Source organism: Myxocyprinus asiaticus, chromosome 27 (genome assembly GCF_019703515.2).
Source record: "Myxocyprinus asiaticus isolate MX2 ecotype Aquarium Trade chromosome 27, UBuf_Myxa_2, whole genome shotgun sequence".
In the NCBI taxonomy this organism is placed as follows: domain Eukaryota; kingdom Metazoa; phylum Chordata; class Actinopteri; order Cypriniformes; family Catostomidae; genus Myxocyprinus; species Myxocyprinus asiaticus.
The window spans coordinates 35,802,074-35,817,476 of record NC_059370.1 but is presented as its reverse complement, the minus strand read 5'-3'; the positions used below and the strand labels follow the sequence as shown (position 1 = coordinate 35,817,476).

General features: G+C 36.7%; 1 protein-coding gene across 2 annotated transcripts; it reads right to left on the bottom strand.

The window, feature by feature from the left end:
* Window positions 1-3,721: 3,721 nt before the first annotated feature.
* LOC127418354 (kyphoscoliosis peptidase-like) lies at window positions 3,722-14,511 on the bottom strand. 2 transcript variants are annotated; one of them, XM_051658946.1, is made up of 8 exons: window positions 14,444-14,511; window positions 14,042-14,116; window positions 10,291-10,959; window positions 10,092-10,206; window positions 9,163-9,280; window positions 8,794-8,985; window positions 7,474-7,664; window positions 3,722-6,755 (listed from the first exon to the last, which is right to left on the bottom strand). In XM_051658946.1, the coding sequence occupies exons 3-8, from the start codon at window positions 10,894-10,896 to the stop codon at window positions 5,449-5,451; spliced, it is 2,529 nt and encodes an 842-aa protein (XP_051514906.1). In that variant the 5' UTR covers window positions 10,897-10,959; window positions 14,042-14,116; window positions 14,444-14,511; the 3' UTR covers window positions 3,722-5,448. The 2 variants fall into 2 exon arrangements, with proteins under 2 accessions (XP_051514906.1, XP_051514907.1); XM_051658947.1 differs by lacking the exon at window positions 14,042-14,116 and having other exon boundaries at window positions 14,444-14,496.
* Window positions 14,512-15,403: the final 892 nt, after the last annotated feature.

Genomic DNA, 15,403 nt, shown 5'->3' with positions numbered 1-15,403 from the left:
GGAAATTGCAGTTGGCTGGCATTGTTTAATCAATCAGTGCGGGATGCGGTTACATGTGTTCATCACTGTCACCGTCCATATTTATATGTATGATTTGAGTATGTGCATATGCATGTACAATAGTTTATGTGCAGATTGAAACTAGGATACTAGTTGCTCTGCAAGCATCTGCTGTCTTGTTGAGATACTGCCCCCTGTTGCACATTAGACAAATTGCTCTTCTCTTTTTACATTTGTTTATTTTTATGGTTTCAACTGCAGCCTTGGGGGACAGAGAGCTTTGTACATCAAATATTTTAGCTCTTACCATACATATGTTCAGAGTCAAAAACACTCCTGCCTCTCCAGCTCAGTACATTAATAGTGAAATAAAGGCATTTTGATTACAGTAAAGGGACAGTTAACCCAAAAATGAAAATTCTGCATTTTACTCACCCTCATGATATGTTGTTCCAAACCTGTATTACTTTCTTCCATGGAACATAAAAGGAGATATTAGAATGTTAGCCTCAGTCCCCATTCACTTTTACTGCATCCTTTTTTTGCACACAATGAAAGTAAATTGTGACTGAGACTAACATTCTGCCTAACATATTAGGGACATAAAGGCATATTAACTGAACTTAAAGCGAAATATAGGTTGATATAGGTATAAAGGTTTTTATTCTATATAACCCATTAAAATATAATCGTGATGATTAGGATTTCTTTTTTTTTAATTTTTTTTTTTTTACCAGGTTAGTCCCATAGAGATTTGAATCTGTTTTACAAGAATGATTCATGAGATATGCTGTATACTTTTCTAATGACGTTACAAATTTTAGGTTTAGTGAAATTTACATAAAATAAACACAAGAAATTAAAAAGAAAAAATCAAACTGGGTCTAAAACCAGTTTTAATAAATGTGTCACAGCCAGGTCAAGAAATTGTGAAGCGCGAGCGACTGACTAAATTGGCATGAGTCATAGAGTTCACACAACAGCAGACAGCTCTGCACTCAGCAGGTGTTGTCTCACATGTGTGCTCTCTGCACTAGCAACACTGCTAACTACACCAGATCACCCTAGTCTCTCAGCACCCCGTCTCTGCTGACTGGAGGAGGTGCAGAGTGATGCAGAGTACAAACAGTGTGCTGAAACACAGGCATTGTGCAATGGAAGAATGGCCACATGTTAGTCCAACTGTGTGAGAACTTACTCTGCTCACAAACTCCCTGACTCCCTGATGGTTATTACTTCCTACTGCTCAACCGGACTACAACTGATCCAACACAATAGTTAGTGGCTTCGCTTCTCTGCTGTGCAATAAGGTAATTTGCTTTTAAAGTGTAATGTCAAAACTGTTGTTAATTTGATCTCAGCACATCTTGACCTACTGTCTGCAACACAAAAATGTCAGTAATTATGTGTCATTTGTGAAGTCTTCTTCTTTCAGCCATTTAATGAATAGGGCTCATTCCATACACAAGCTCTAAAACGTAAAACAAAAGCATATCCCTCTCCTATATCTTTTCAATTCTTTTATAAAACTTCAGGATTGAAGTCTCTTTTATTATACTTGAAAAAGTGGATGGTAAGTGTCCCCATACTTGGTGAGTGAGATCAGGTTGGCATTTTTAATTGTTTATGAACAATATTCCAGACAGGCCCCTCGTGGCAGGTCAAAGCTTGGCATTGAACATTTTGTGGCAGGTCATACCGAGCAGCCAATTGACTGACAGGCCTGGCAAACCCCCTGGGCCCTAATCATTCCTCTAATGCCAGCGTAATGATAATGCAACAATCCCAAGTCCTATGGCTGTTATTCATATCTGTCTTCTTTTGATTAGGCTGTGCTTTTCAAGCCACTTCCAGAAATCTTTTGTGCAATGTGCTCCAAACTCTGGTATGTTCTTTATTATTTCTATGAACAGCCTCAACCATGTTACTAAATTATCTATTGTTACAGTTGACCTGAAATAACTGGGAAGTGTCATGCTATACTCCATCTACACCTAATTCAAACAATATGTTGCAAATTCTTTATATTTATTATGCATGCAGTTTTTATGACTTTAAATTAAATTAATTTATGCAGCAGTTAGTTGTGGTGCTCTAATCTGATAGCAAAAATGGCATTTCAAGAGTGCTGGTATCACTCCACTCACAGACAAATCGCAGCCCTGTTGTTCAGTACAACAACCCACTTTTTCATGTGATATTGCTTAACTGTCACACCTCAGAAATACTGAAATGAACTAATGAGCCCCAAAATATACACTTGAACTTATACATTCGTATTAGTATTAAATTATAATCGTAAAAGTTGATAAAAAAGCTCAAAATCAAATTTTAACAATAGTCATAACTCTTTATCCACACAAATCCTTTGAAAACATATTTTGAGGAGTTACCAAGAGTACCCTGTGAAAAAGATTAATTTTAGTGGATTGTTTCTCATTTCCTGCAAGAAAAGCTTATTTGTGGGAAGACAAATGAGCTGACAGTGGAATGGAAGTGATATTTTACTTGTCGGGTAATGAAGTTATTCATTTTGAATAAACACTCAAGGAGGCAGATTGTCTTCATAACCCCAGTGATTTTGGTGTGTCTGTAAAGATGGATGACACCTGATAGTAGAGAGTTTGGTGTCCACTCCCAAGCAGGTCCAAAGCAAGGATAGAGGGAGGGAGGGAGGGAGGGAGGGAGAGAGAGAGAGAGAGAATCAATTATCACCTGATAATAATCTAGTAATAATAGCCCTAAAATTGTCATTTAAGATTCTAATTTGGAAAAAGGACTTTGTTTTTACAATACTTGCAATATAAAGTTCTGGCACTGTCCTTCCAGGTTTCATTGCTTTCTTTATTAATCAAATTCAACAGACACTTTGTCATGTTCAAATATTAAGGTTCCAATAGCTGTTAGGTTTAATAATCATGCTTGGTGGGTTTCATAACTCATTATGAAGGTCCGAGTAGTGAGCTAGAGTGAGATTCATGTTAAAATTCAGCATTCAGTTGTGAATGACCAGATAGCAACACTTCCCAACCAAAAGAGAATCAAAACACTAAAAAAGAATCAGTGTCAAATGTGTGGCTGTATTTGATCTCAACTCAGTTTAACAATAATAGATTTATAAAATCAGACTGATTTAAACAGGTTTTGCTGACTGGAAGTGATTTTAAATACCCTGTTGATCACTTTGAGTTATGTTCCCACCAAAGCAATCACAAAAAGCAAAATGTTTTGTTTATAAGAAGACATATGAAAGAGTCATAGATGTTTTGTTATATTTGAACTCTTGGAAATATCTGACAGTTTGTAAAATGCAACCACACAACCTTTCAGTTTTATACCAGCATTACTTTGATCAATGGGGTTTCTTTATCAGTGCCCATTGGCTGCAAATGAAAGCCAAATTGTGTGCTTTGCTTGGATAACGTTAAAACAGCCCACTCTCATCCAGCATCTCTGTCTTAACTTACAGTTTCACAACATGCTGTCAGTTATTTTCCTTCAATGCCTTTCATGCCTCTCTTCTGATGCTTATCTCTTTTGGGATAGGTGCAAACTAAGATTAGGAAAGTTTTGAGTTCATGTAAAAGAGGAGAGGTTTAATGTCCCCACAATAATAAAAGAGCAATATTATTTTGTATATTTTGTGGTTATTGTGGATGATGATAGAAAATAAAATATTTTCTACAGTATATTGAATATTGACAAGGCAACAACATTTGCATGAAATTAAATGGTAAGAAAAGTTTTATTTATTTATTTATGGTTATTATCTCATATCTCACACTTTGGGTGAACGGCCTCCTGGGGCTATAGTGATAGTGATAGAAATACAATATGTACTGCAATATTTTTAGTACAATCTAGAGTACATCTTGGAGCTACAATGTCAGTACATGCATATTTCAAATGAATGTCTTTTGTGTTTGAGGCAGCAAAAACAAATAAATTTCCACCTAACAGTGTTTTAGGAGGTGTTCATGGTCTTTGGTTATTCTTTATAGGAAGGTTTTTTTTATTTTTTTATTTTTTTTACTACAAATACTATCCTTTGACTTATTTAAATTATTCAAAAAGTATTTATGCCTCCAAAAATATGTGATCATTTCAGGCATTCTCATTCGCAACACAATATATATATATATATATATATAAATTATTACGTTAGATCGAACTACCTCAAAATCAACACACAATGACCTCACAGATCAGTACAGTTTTGCAGTGACTAGCGACAAAGTGTCACTGTCTACAAATCAGGCTAATGCCAAAGCTAAACAAAGAACAAGGAGAGAGTGGATTCTATGCACCAGCTCAAGCTATGACCTTTTCATCACACCACAGGCAGACAAGTTCACGAGTTGCATTTAAGTTCATGTGTTTAATTAATCTGAGATATGGCCCTATTCTTAGGAAGAGTGTATTAAGAACCATGAAGGAAAAGCCTTGTGATTATTTAAGTTTTGAGCCTAGCCTGTAAAGTTTGTAGTCCTAAAATGGATATGAGTAAAGCAAGGTTTGTGGTTAATATTAGTTGAAGAGTCTCTCATGTTTTGTTCTCCAGCATAAATTACACATGGTCTTACCTCTAGTGTGCATTTTGAAGCCGTTGTGTTTAAAATTGTATGTTGCTAATAAGTTGCTAAATAATTACTACAACTACCACAAATCATATGAGTCTGCATGCTTGACCAATCAGACGACTGTTGTATTCCTCAAGTAACAACTTGATAGCAACTTAATTTTTTAAAAACACAGCCGCTTCAAAATTCAAGTTTGAGGTATGTCATTTTTTACTGGGTTAAGTTTATGTTGTAGAACAAAACGTGAACGTCTCTTCAAGCAATGTTTACCACAGACCTTATTGTATTCATAAATGCAAAACAGCTGTTCTACAAAGAAATAGCAAATTCCAGTGGCAAATTATGCTGTGCTCCATTCAAGGGGTATTCTGACTTGGTATCTCCAATGACTAGAAGGAAACAAACCTGCAGTGGTCCAGTTAGCTTGCCTTAGCAGGTGTTAATTGTTACCAGAGAGAGTATAGTTTACCATGTTTTACACACCTGTCTCTGCAAACGTTGACTAAACAAGTTTTATTGTCATGTAATATAGGAATTTTACACATTGATTTTTTTATTTGCCTAAAATTAAATGTTTTTTATAAACTTTGTACATCTCTCTGGGTACCGACATGTTTGTCTAACATCATGCACCTGCATCTCGGCAAAATCTGAGTTGAGGATTTCTTTCCAAGTTGGAAGTTTGACTTCAAGTGGTGTTCTATTGTAATTTTCCAAGTAGGAAGTTGGAAATTCCCTTTTTCAGAGTTGAATGGAATGCAGCAGTAGTCTTCTGGGTTACCTTAAAATAGATGACATGACTGAATATCTCTATATAGCACAGCCGTTCGCACGTCATTGCTTAATTATTCACATTGCTCAATTTGTCTCATATCTGATTTTTTGGATCCAGCACACTGAAGGACAACAGGATGGCCATTTCATTGGAGGTCTCACTTTGGCTGGCAGCAAGCTTGAGCTGTGGCCCTCTACCTGTGAACACCTCGCCTTCCCACACTCTGCTCTTACTGAGCTGAAGATCTACTCTCTGCTCTCCTTGCACACTCACTTTTCGTGTCCCTGGGACACGCAGACGAAATCTCACCCAGGAAAATGGCTCTAGCATTCCCGTGCGAGGTTCAAACAGCACACTACCCTTTTTCCAGGCTTTGTATGTGCATGGAAATGGGGACCACTTATTCATGGAGGTGTTCTTTAAGATATAATCACACAGCAAGCTGAATTCTTGCTTGAAGGAAGTCTTTCCATAGAGGCCTAACTTGTAGACTCCACACTCAGGAAGGGAGATGCTCACGGTGACATTGCTCCCATTGTAGGTGAAGAAAACATGGTTCAAAAGAGGATTCTCTGGTTGATTGTACTTTTCTTTAGTTAAAACACCATGGAGATCTAGATCTTGATGGTTCTGAAAGGTGATGTTGCACTTTCCCTGCTGTGTATAAACAAGAGCCTCTGCATGGCTGAATCTGGTGAGGCCCGCCTCCAGGGCCCTGGTTCCAGGACCACAGGAACTAATGAGGCCATGGGGGAAAAGCTCATTTAGGTTGACAGGACAACCTGTACAGTGGAGAAGAAAGTTGCCGGCATTCTGGAAGCTGTCTGCTGCATTTTCCCATTCCCTAACAAACACAGAAAGTCTGTAGTAACCAAGGTAAGGGCAAAGGATGTTGCATGTGAGTTGGTCTGGCTCAGTCTGAATGGCCAAGCATTTCTCAGCTAAAGTCTTATCCAGGTCCTTATGGCTTAGTTCACACAACATCATAAGTGGTCTGGTAGTCTTTAAATGCAATTCAAAGGATCCAGACTCTAGCAAAATGATATCATTTCCATATTTGCAAGGCTTGAGTCCTACACTCATAGCGTCTTGCTGCAGACCCCAGGTGAGGTAGGGATTCTCTGGCAGCTCTTCAGAGATTTTTGGTGCTAGGCATTTCAGCTGGAAGGAACAAACCCAGCTGAATGTTCTGGAGGTGTTTCCAGGGCAGGCAAAGACCATGATATCATATGTGCCAGAGTTTAGGGGCATCAGGCGTAATTTCATGGTGCTTTGGGTGGTTGACATGAGTCCAGTGGAGTTGCTCAGCTGCTGTTGTTCACTGCCGCTACGCTGGGAAATTTGATAGGTGAAGTCCACTGGCTGAGGGAAACCCATCAATACTGTCGCCTCATCATTCTCTGTGAACATATAGAAGGTAAAGTTGTCAATAAACTACATCAATAAAAAAATTATTTTTGCTGGTTTTAAAAAGAGTTGTAGAATTTGTTCAGCAGCATCTACAGAATGGTTGTTTTTCCATTTTGGTTGCACCTAAATTGTACAATTCTTTCTACATAACTCAACTGACCCAGAATCTTCTAAGACAAAAACAAGTTATCTTTTTTGTCTCATTTTTATCTTATTGGGTGAATTGCACAAAGCCTGTTAAGAGCATGTCTGGGTCATGTTCTCATGAGAATTGGGTGGGGGGATGGGGGTGGGGTTGAGCTCTTTCATTTTAATTTCACAATGCTAAAACCTTAAAGGTCCTAAAAATTGGCTATTTTCTAAATAAAATACAATTTCTTATGTTTTTTTTCCTTTTAATTTGGGGTAAAATATGATGTGTTCTTTGTGAGATTCACCTCATTATCAGTTATTTAGAAATTTGTCTTGTTGACAGAAGCTTCCAGTGCACAAACAATACAACAACAAGCAGAGATAATAAAAAAATAGAATAAAAATAAAAAGCGAATAGAAAATATAAGTATATATAGAAATACAAAATAAGACAATTTTCTATTTGCTTTTTATTTTAAGACAAATTCCTTGTATGCGTAAGCATACTTGGCAATAAAGCTCAATCTGATTCTGATTTCAAAACAGATTAAATGAGAAATACAGAACAAGGTTTACCTGTAACTAACAGGAAGTGTTTTGGATAGATTAGGGTTAAATTTAATCTGTAAAAATCAGACGTTTTCAGCACTCTCTTCTCAAACTCCTCCAACTGAATGGGGCTCTCCAAAAGCTGCCACTCCTCCTCATCAGGAAAGTGAGAGTTGATGAAGTTCTCAGGGTCGGTCAGGAAGTAGAATTCTTCATATCTGTGAAACCAGAAAAGGAACATTGCCGTAAGGTAAAGCACAGGTCAATTTTATTCCCGCAGAAGTCGATAAACTATAGATTTGTAGTGTTTAAAATACTGTACATGGTCAATGCATTTTGTGTCATAAAGTATATAACTATAGACCTGAGTTGCATTGAATGAAACTGTATCAGCTTTTTACTTTATGCATGTTATGTATGTTCTAAATACGGAGTGACTATTTGCACCCTGGTGTAAATAGCATCTGCCACACAGTGCAGCTGTTTGCACCCCAATAGTCTGGTGAAACCACAGGAATATATGTCAAACTTAACAATAGATGTCGTTGCAGTGGCGTGGGGTGTACAAATGGTGTGAATGTGCATTGTTGTTCTAGCGACCTCGGTTCAAATCCGCCTTTTGTCACACTCTTTTTCCCATCCGATTTCCTGTTTCCACTCTTTATATTTCCTTTAATACTACTTAAAATAATAGATACAAATTCATATAAATGCTGATTTCATCGCAGTGATTTGGTCACAGTGAATGTCGAGGAGTGCAGAGAAGGGTTTGATCTGGAGGTGGGGTCTGTCAATCGCACTCGTTCCTGTGGCTCGGCGTAGCTTGTGTAGGATCTAAATAAACACAATAAATACACTGCACTGATGACCAAATACTTTATGTTAGTATTTAAATAAGGGTGAAAATAGTATTGCACCAGGGTGCAATTAGTACCGTATCTACCATTATTTGCACCAGGGTTGGGGTGCAAATAATATCTGCCACTATTTGCACTGGGGTGTAAATAACATATACCATTATTTGCACTAGGGTGCAAATAGCATCTGCCTATTAAATATTGCTTATATAAGACTACTTGTATTTGCCAAGAAAATATATGCAAAAAGTCTATATAATTGTTTGTGGTATATAATTTATATGCACTATTCATTTAATATTCAAATGCACATTTAATGCATGTACTGGTATTGCATGTACAACATATTAAATACTTTATGGACATAGGAGCTAATTCTAGTCAGTACATTTTTTAATTCAGTTTGAAAAATGCAATATCATCATTTATAAAAATTGTGCTGTCTGTTTTTCTGTTAGATTCTGTTCTTTGTTTGTAAATCCACTCTCACCTTTTTATGAATGCTCTGTTGTCTAGGTCCACCCTCCCAGCTCCCCAACAGGCATCCAACAGGTACCAGTGTCCTTCCAGACACACTGCATTCCACATGTGGCTGGATTTAGTGTTCTGGTAACTCTGACCCTGCTGATAACCAATGCCTTTACCATGGCCTGACACCTCTCTGCACTCAATACCAGCTTCCCTGAACAGATAACATGATTAGGTAACCACGTCATTAAATTTGTATGTGCCATGTTGTTGTAGTACAGTCTTACCAGATGTTTAATTCTGTAGTTTTCATCATGCTCTGGTATAGACTTATACATGTATAGCTATATTTATATTTACCAGTCTTTTCTGTATGGATTATTTGGATTACCTGCACATTTGTAAGCAGACGCTGGAGTAGCCACAGCACACACCTCGTCCAGTCACAATGACCTGCTCAGGACAGCAGATCTTCTCAGTTAGGCCCAGATATCCCGTCACATCATACTCTGCAGATAACAGAAAAAACTATTATCTATTAATGGTAACCACAGTTAAAAGTGATTTTGGCCTAGTTTTATCTGTCTGTAAAGCTTCAAAATTATACAAATCCCTGATCTTAAAGCTTGATCTTGATCTTAAAACACAGTTGGTTATGGGCCGTTAACTTTTTAAGCTCTGCCTCTAACAATACAGACACCCAAAATCTAGTTTTTTTTTTTTTCATGCATTAGTTAACTTCCATTGTTTGTGCACATCCCTGTAATTCTTGACTTAGGAGAACTCAACTAGTCAATGATTGGTTAAAACTAAACATGTCTGTGGTTTTGATGTGACATTATTTATTAATTTGTTTTACCCAATAAACAAATTTTAGTTTGTTCAGGTAAAAAAAGTTCATAACACAATGATTCATGATTCTGTGGCAACTGATTCTTACAGACAAACCTAAATGCATACCGGAATATAAGTTATATTACTCAGTCTATCACAGTATCATTGGATCTTTTGGAACATTTGAGTGGGGAGAGATCATGTACTGTATGTCTGAAATGGGAGCATTAAAGGAGCATTCTGGGTTCAATGCAAGTTAAGATAAATTAACAGCATTTGTTAATGAATTGTAACCATGCTAATGCAATGCTGTCATGGCATCATATAGATGGCTCAAGTTACATCAGAGAAAGGGGCTTGATTATAAAAAGGCAAGCAGCCCTTTAGTTCAATGTGAAACAAACACACAATCAAACCCTTGATTGCTGGAATGGAAGATACATTTCATTTTGTGCTTGTGTATGCGTGTTTAAAAGAAAGACTGACCGATGTTGTGGCAAAGCCAGATCCAGATAGCACGCAGTTTCTCCAAATCACTGCTTACCCCATCTGTAATAGCCTGTGTGATTGCTGTTACCGAGAAGATCTCCTTGCTTCCTAACTTCAAATCCAAATAAACACATATCAAACCACAGGCTCATTCAAAAACAAACACGGGACATCTGATCTCTCTGTCCTCACTCACCTCTCTTCCTACATTGATTGCTTGTGCATCAACCTTGCTGAAGACTTCAGGGTTGGGGATGAGGTCTTTTGGAAGTATTCTTCTGGAACTGGGCTCATTTAATGTGCTCTTATTGTCTCTGCTGTCTCTTAGTTTTCCTGAGTGAGTGGAGGGCATCTTCAAGTCTTTCCTTGGTTCTTCCTCTTTCTTCATTGTGGTCTTCTTCATTAGTCTAAAAGTACATGACTTTTTACTATCTTCAGACAGCTGGCATTGGGCCAATGTCCTCTGTCCATCTCTATCCATCATTTCCCACTTTTCAAACACAGAGCTCTTGACTGGCTCTTTTGCATTGATTAAAACTTCAGGTCTTTCTGTCATTTTACATGTACCTCTGTTGACATCAGTGATTGATGATCTGCCAATCTTTAATGTCCACTCTTTATGTAGGACTACATTCACAAAGTCATCCTTTGGGATATCCTCAGCATGTCCTTGCTTTGATAGAGTCATCTTTTTAGCTTCTTTGCAATCATGTTTACTTTGTTGCTCACAGCCCAGCATTGGCCCTGTGGTCAGAGTGTAAACTGAAAGCTTCCCTGACACCTCAGAGTTGTTGTTGTTCATTTTGTAACAGTGGATATCAGTGCTGCTGGTGGTGTTGAGGCATGACAGACATTTTGAATACAGCTGTAGAACAAGAACAACTGAATTATGATGAAATCTCTTCATAATAACATTAGAACAGATTTTCACAATGAGTTTGAGTGTGTATGGTTTATTAGCAGTGAATTTGTGAACAAACCTTTAACCCTAATAATCAAACGTTGGTGAGCAACTCCTTTACCTACTAGAACACCCTAGCAACCACATAGTAATGCCCTAGCAACAGCCCAGAACAAACTAGCATCTGCATATAAACAAGCTAACGACCACTCAGATCACATTAGCAACAGCTTGGCAACACCCTGGCAACCACCTACAACACTCATTGTGACAGTAAGTTTTGCACAGGCAAACATCGCTCATATTTTCTTTAGAAAATGGAAATGTCTAGTTTAAAAGAATAGTTCACCCAAACATTCATCATTCTCATAATTTACTCACCCTCATGCTATCCCAGATGTGTATGACTTTTGTTCAACTGTTGAACTCAAATGAAGAGTTTTAGAAAAATGTCTCAGCTCTGTTGGCCTATACAATAAAAGTGAATGGGTACTAAAACTTTGAAGCTCCAAAAATCACATAAATCAGCATCCATAAGACTCCAGTGGTTAAATCAATGTCTTCAGAATTGAAATGACTGGTGTGGGTGAGAAACAGGTCAATATTTAAGTCTTTTTTTTTTTTTTTTTTTTTTACTGTAAATTCTCCTCTCTGCTCAGTCAATCTCAACTTTAACTTTCACATTCTTCTTCTTGTGTTTTTGGTGAATCACATTGTTCATGCATATTGCCCCCTACTGGGCAGAGAGAATAGTTTCTGGCAAAAAAGATCTTAAATATTTATCTGTTTCTCACCCACACCTATCACATTGCTTCTGAAGACATTGATTTAACCACTGGAGTGTTATAGATTACTTTTATGCTGATTTATGTGATTTTTTTTTTGCAACAAAATTGTGGCACCTATTCACTTGCATTGTATGGACCTCCAGAGCTGAAATATTCTTCTAAAAATCATAATTTGTTTTCTGCAGAAGAAATAAAGTCATACACATCTGGGATGGCATGAGGGTGAGTAAATGATGAGAGAAATTTAATTTTTGGGTGAAATATCACTTTAAATTAAATTTACTGGTGATATTTTCAAAGATTAAGAAACAGACAACCAAGCAAGTAGCCAAGAAATCCCTAAGAATATTATAATGGTAAAACCCATGTCCTCCTACCAATAGTACACACACAGATGCTTCTCTGACTGTCTTCCTTTTAGAGATGTATACCTGTGTTATTATGCTCTTGTTATGAGAATCACAGCACTGTGGTCATCATGTTTTTTCATGAAGGCACTTTGAGATTTTTTATATCTCCATCTCACTTTTTTTAGAAATAAATTTTAGGCACAACTGAAATAAACAAACAAACTCAAAAATGAACACATTTCTGTGAATACATTAATTCAGAATTATTGTTTCCAAGAATTAGAGTAAGAGACACATGCATGTAAAGCACATGCAAATTGAGATACAGAAATCAAATGCATACTATACTAAACCAAACGATGAGGCAAACACATCATGGAGAAATACTGGTGATCAGAGATTTCTGTTTAATATACTGTAGAGCATGTCTTGTGTGCAATATTAATAATGTACATGCCCTTACAGAAACATAATAAAAATATATATATATAAAGAACTGACATGAATGATATGCAGTTGCCTTTTATGTGATATGTGCCTTGTAATTCTGTATTGCGACACTGCTAATATTTTTGGCGCATTTATGATAATTGCTTGTGTTTTTACTCATTTGTAAGTCACTTTTCATAAAAGCATCTGCTTATTGTATACGTAAAAAGTATAAATGGAATGCCTTAGAACAGTGGTTCTCAACTAGTAGGTCTGTTCTGGTCATAAACAGCAGGAATAATAAAAAAAAAAACAAACAAAAAAAAAAACAATGCTTATCACAAATTATAAAATGCAACTTAACAAATAAAAGTACATATTTATAATGGCAAAAGTAATAAATCAGCTTTTAAAAACCATGGTAATCATTATGTCATTTGGAAGACATTAGCCAAATGAAGCTGATGTCAACATGGTCAGTTTCCAAAATAACCCTGAATCCTCATCCCCCAAAACCATAATCAAGACAAGGTAAGATAAATTAAAATATGACCCAGACTATATTAAATATAAGCAGGGATGTAAAAAGTACTCAGAAATTATAATTAGGTGGAAGTATGGATACTGAGTGAAAATTTTACTCAATTAAAAGTCCAAGAATCTAGCCAAAAACATACTTGAGTGAAAGTAAAAAAGTATTCATATTAAATTGTACTTAAGTATTAAAAAAAAGAAAAGAAAAGAATTAAAGAATTAAGAATTAAATAAAAAGGAGATTGTGTGAGAGAGGATTTTGTTAAATTCGATCGGTTTGTTAAGTCGCTTTTTTACTGTCTCTGACGACTGTCATATTTCTCTCCCAGTGGCATTCGGGACCTGGTCAAATTTTTGCAAAATTCTTTTTATGTGGCCTGTTGTATGCAACACACCAATTTCCTGGTGAAATTAACTCTAGAGTGCTAAAACAACAACGACTTTTATCCCGTTTTACTCAAATCACGAGTACAACTGCAGATTATTAGTTCATAAACACTTTTCGCTCTGTTCCTCACACAATGCTATCTAATGACATATAAACACTTTTACTATAGCGTATGACTAATTTTAACGTTTGCATTACATAACCAACTATATTTACAAGCTTGTTTAAGCATGATCAAATTGCACGGTAGCTCAACTGATAGAGTGTTGCATATGCGATACAAAGGACCGGGACACGAGTCCTGAAGAGCACGCAAGTCGACACATGTATAAGTACAATTTAGAAGAATACAATTTAGTACAAAAACAATCAGTGTTTCTCACTTCGTGCTTGTAGTTTTGAATGAATACATCACATTCAGACGGGCAGTTACATACGTTCTAGTTGCACAAATATTTAAACGTATCCGAATCTCAAATCAGATCCAAAATTCCGCCTCTGCAGATGGTCAGAACTCCACACAGCTGCCATGCAACACTTCATTTAAAATGACTGACCTCTGGTCTGTCATCTGCCGTTTGTTGGATGCAGTGAAAAGGTGGCTTCAGTCCAGTAAGGTGAAAGAAAATGATCTGCAAAAATGTAGTGAGTACTTTTCAAGTTTAAATAAAATTGTAAGGAGTAAAAAGGTTTGCAGGTAAACCACACTTCTGTTGTTTATGAATTTATAAATTGTTCGTTTAATATTCAGTCTATGTCATGTTAAAAATGTTGCATATTGTTGGTTCTATGCAGTTTGTGGTCATAATACATTTCAGCATTTGATTATTAGGACAATTTGATTAGTTTTGTATGATAAACAATTTTGGTGCTGTGTTGGGTTGCCATTTGATGTCCAAAGTAAAATCTAGGTCCTGAAGCAAAACCAGTTCAATTCTACTGAATTAGATCATACATACCTTGTGCCCAGTGCCTTTCAATCCTCGTTATGATATGGCTTGATGTGTCTCCTATTCATCTCCTCTCCTCTCCCTAGGCTGTTATTCGTTTATATACTGCACCCTGCACCATGGGCTGGGATGTGTAATACTGGCAGTGTGAGGGGATGACAGACCTAAAAATAATTCAAAGCAGCTGATGGAGAACAGTACAGGACTTCAGTTGCTGGCCTTTGTGGGGGCCAAAGGGGCCAACACCATGAGAATGCAGTGAAATACTGAAGAAATGTTTAAGGTATTTACACACACACTCACACACTCACACACACACACACACACACACAAACTCACACACATGTTGGTGCAGCTATCATTATGAGGACTCTCCATAGACATAATGATTTTTATACTGTACAATCTATAGATTTTATCCCCTAACCCTAACCCTACCCCTAAACCTAACCCTCACAAAAAACTTTCTGCATTTTTACATTTTCAATAAAACATCGTTTAGTATGTTTTTTAAGAGATTTGAATTATGATTTGACATCTACTTTGTGCATGACACGAGTAATTTTTCCAACAATTGTTTACAGACAGATTGTTTCATTTTTAATTGACTATAACACAATTCCAGTGAGTCAGAAGTTTACATACACTAAGTTAACTGTGCCTTTAAGCAGCTTGGAGAAAATGATGTCAAGCCTTTAGACAATTAGCCAATTAGCTTCTGATAGGAGGTGTACTGAATTGGAGGTGTACCTGTGGATGTATTTTAAGGCCTACCTTCAAACTCAGTGCCTCTTTGCTTGACATCATGGCAAAATCAAAAGAAATCAGCCAAGACCTCAGAAAAAAAAAAAAAAAAAAAAAAAAAAGTGGACCTCCACAAGTCTGGTTCATCCTTGGGTGCAATTTCCAAACGCCTGAAGGTACCACATTTATCTGTACAAACAATAGTACGCAAGTATAAACACCATG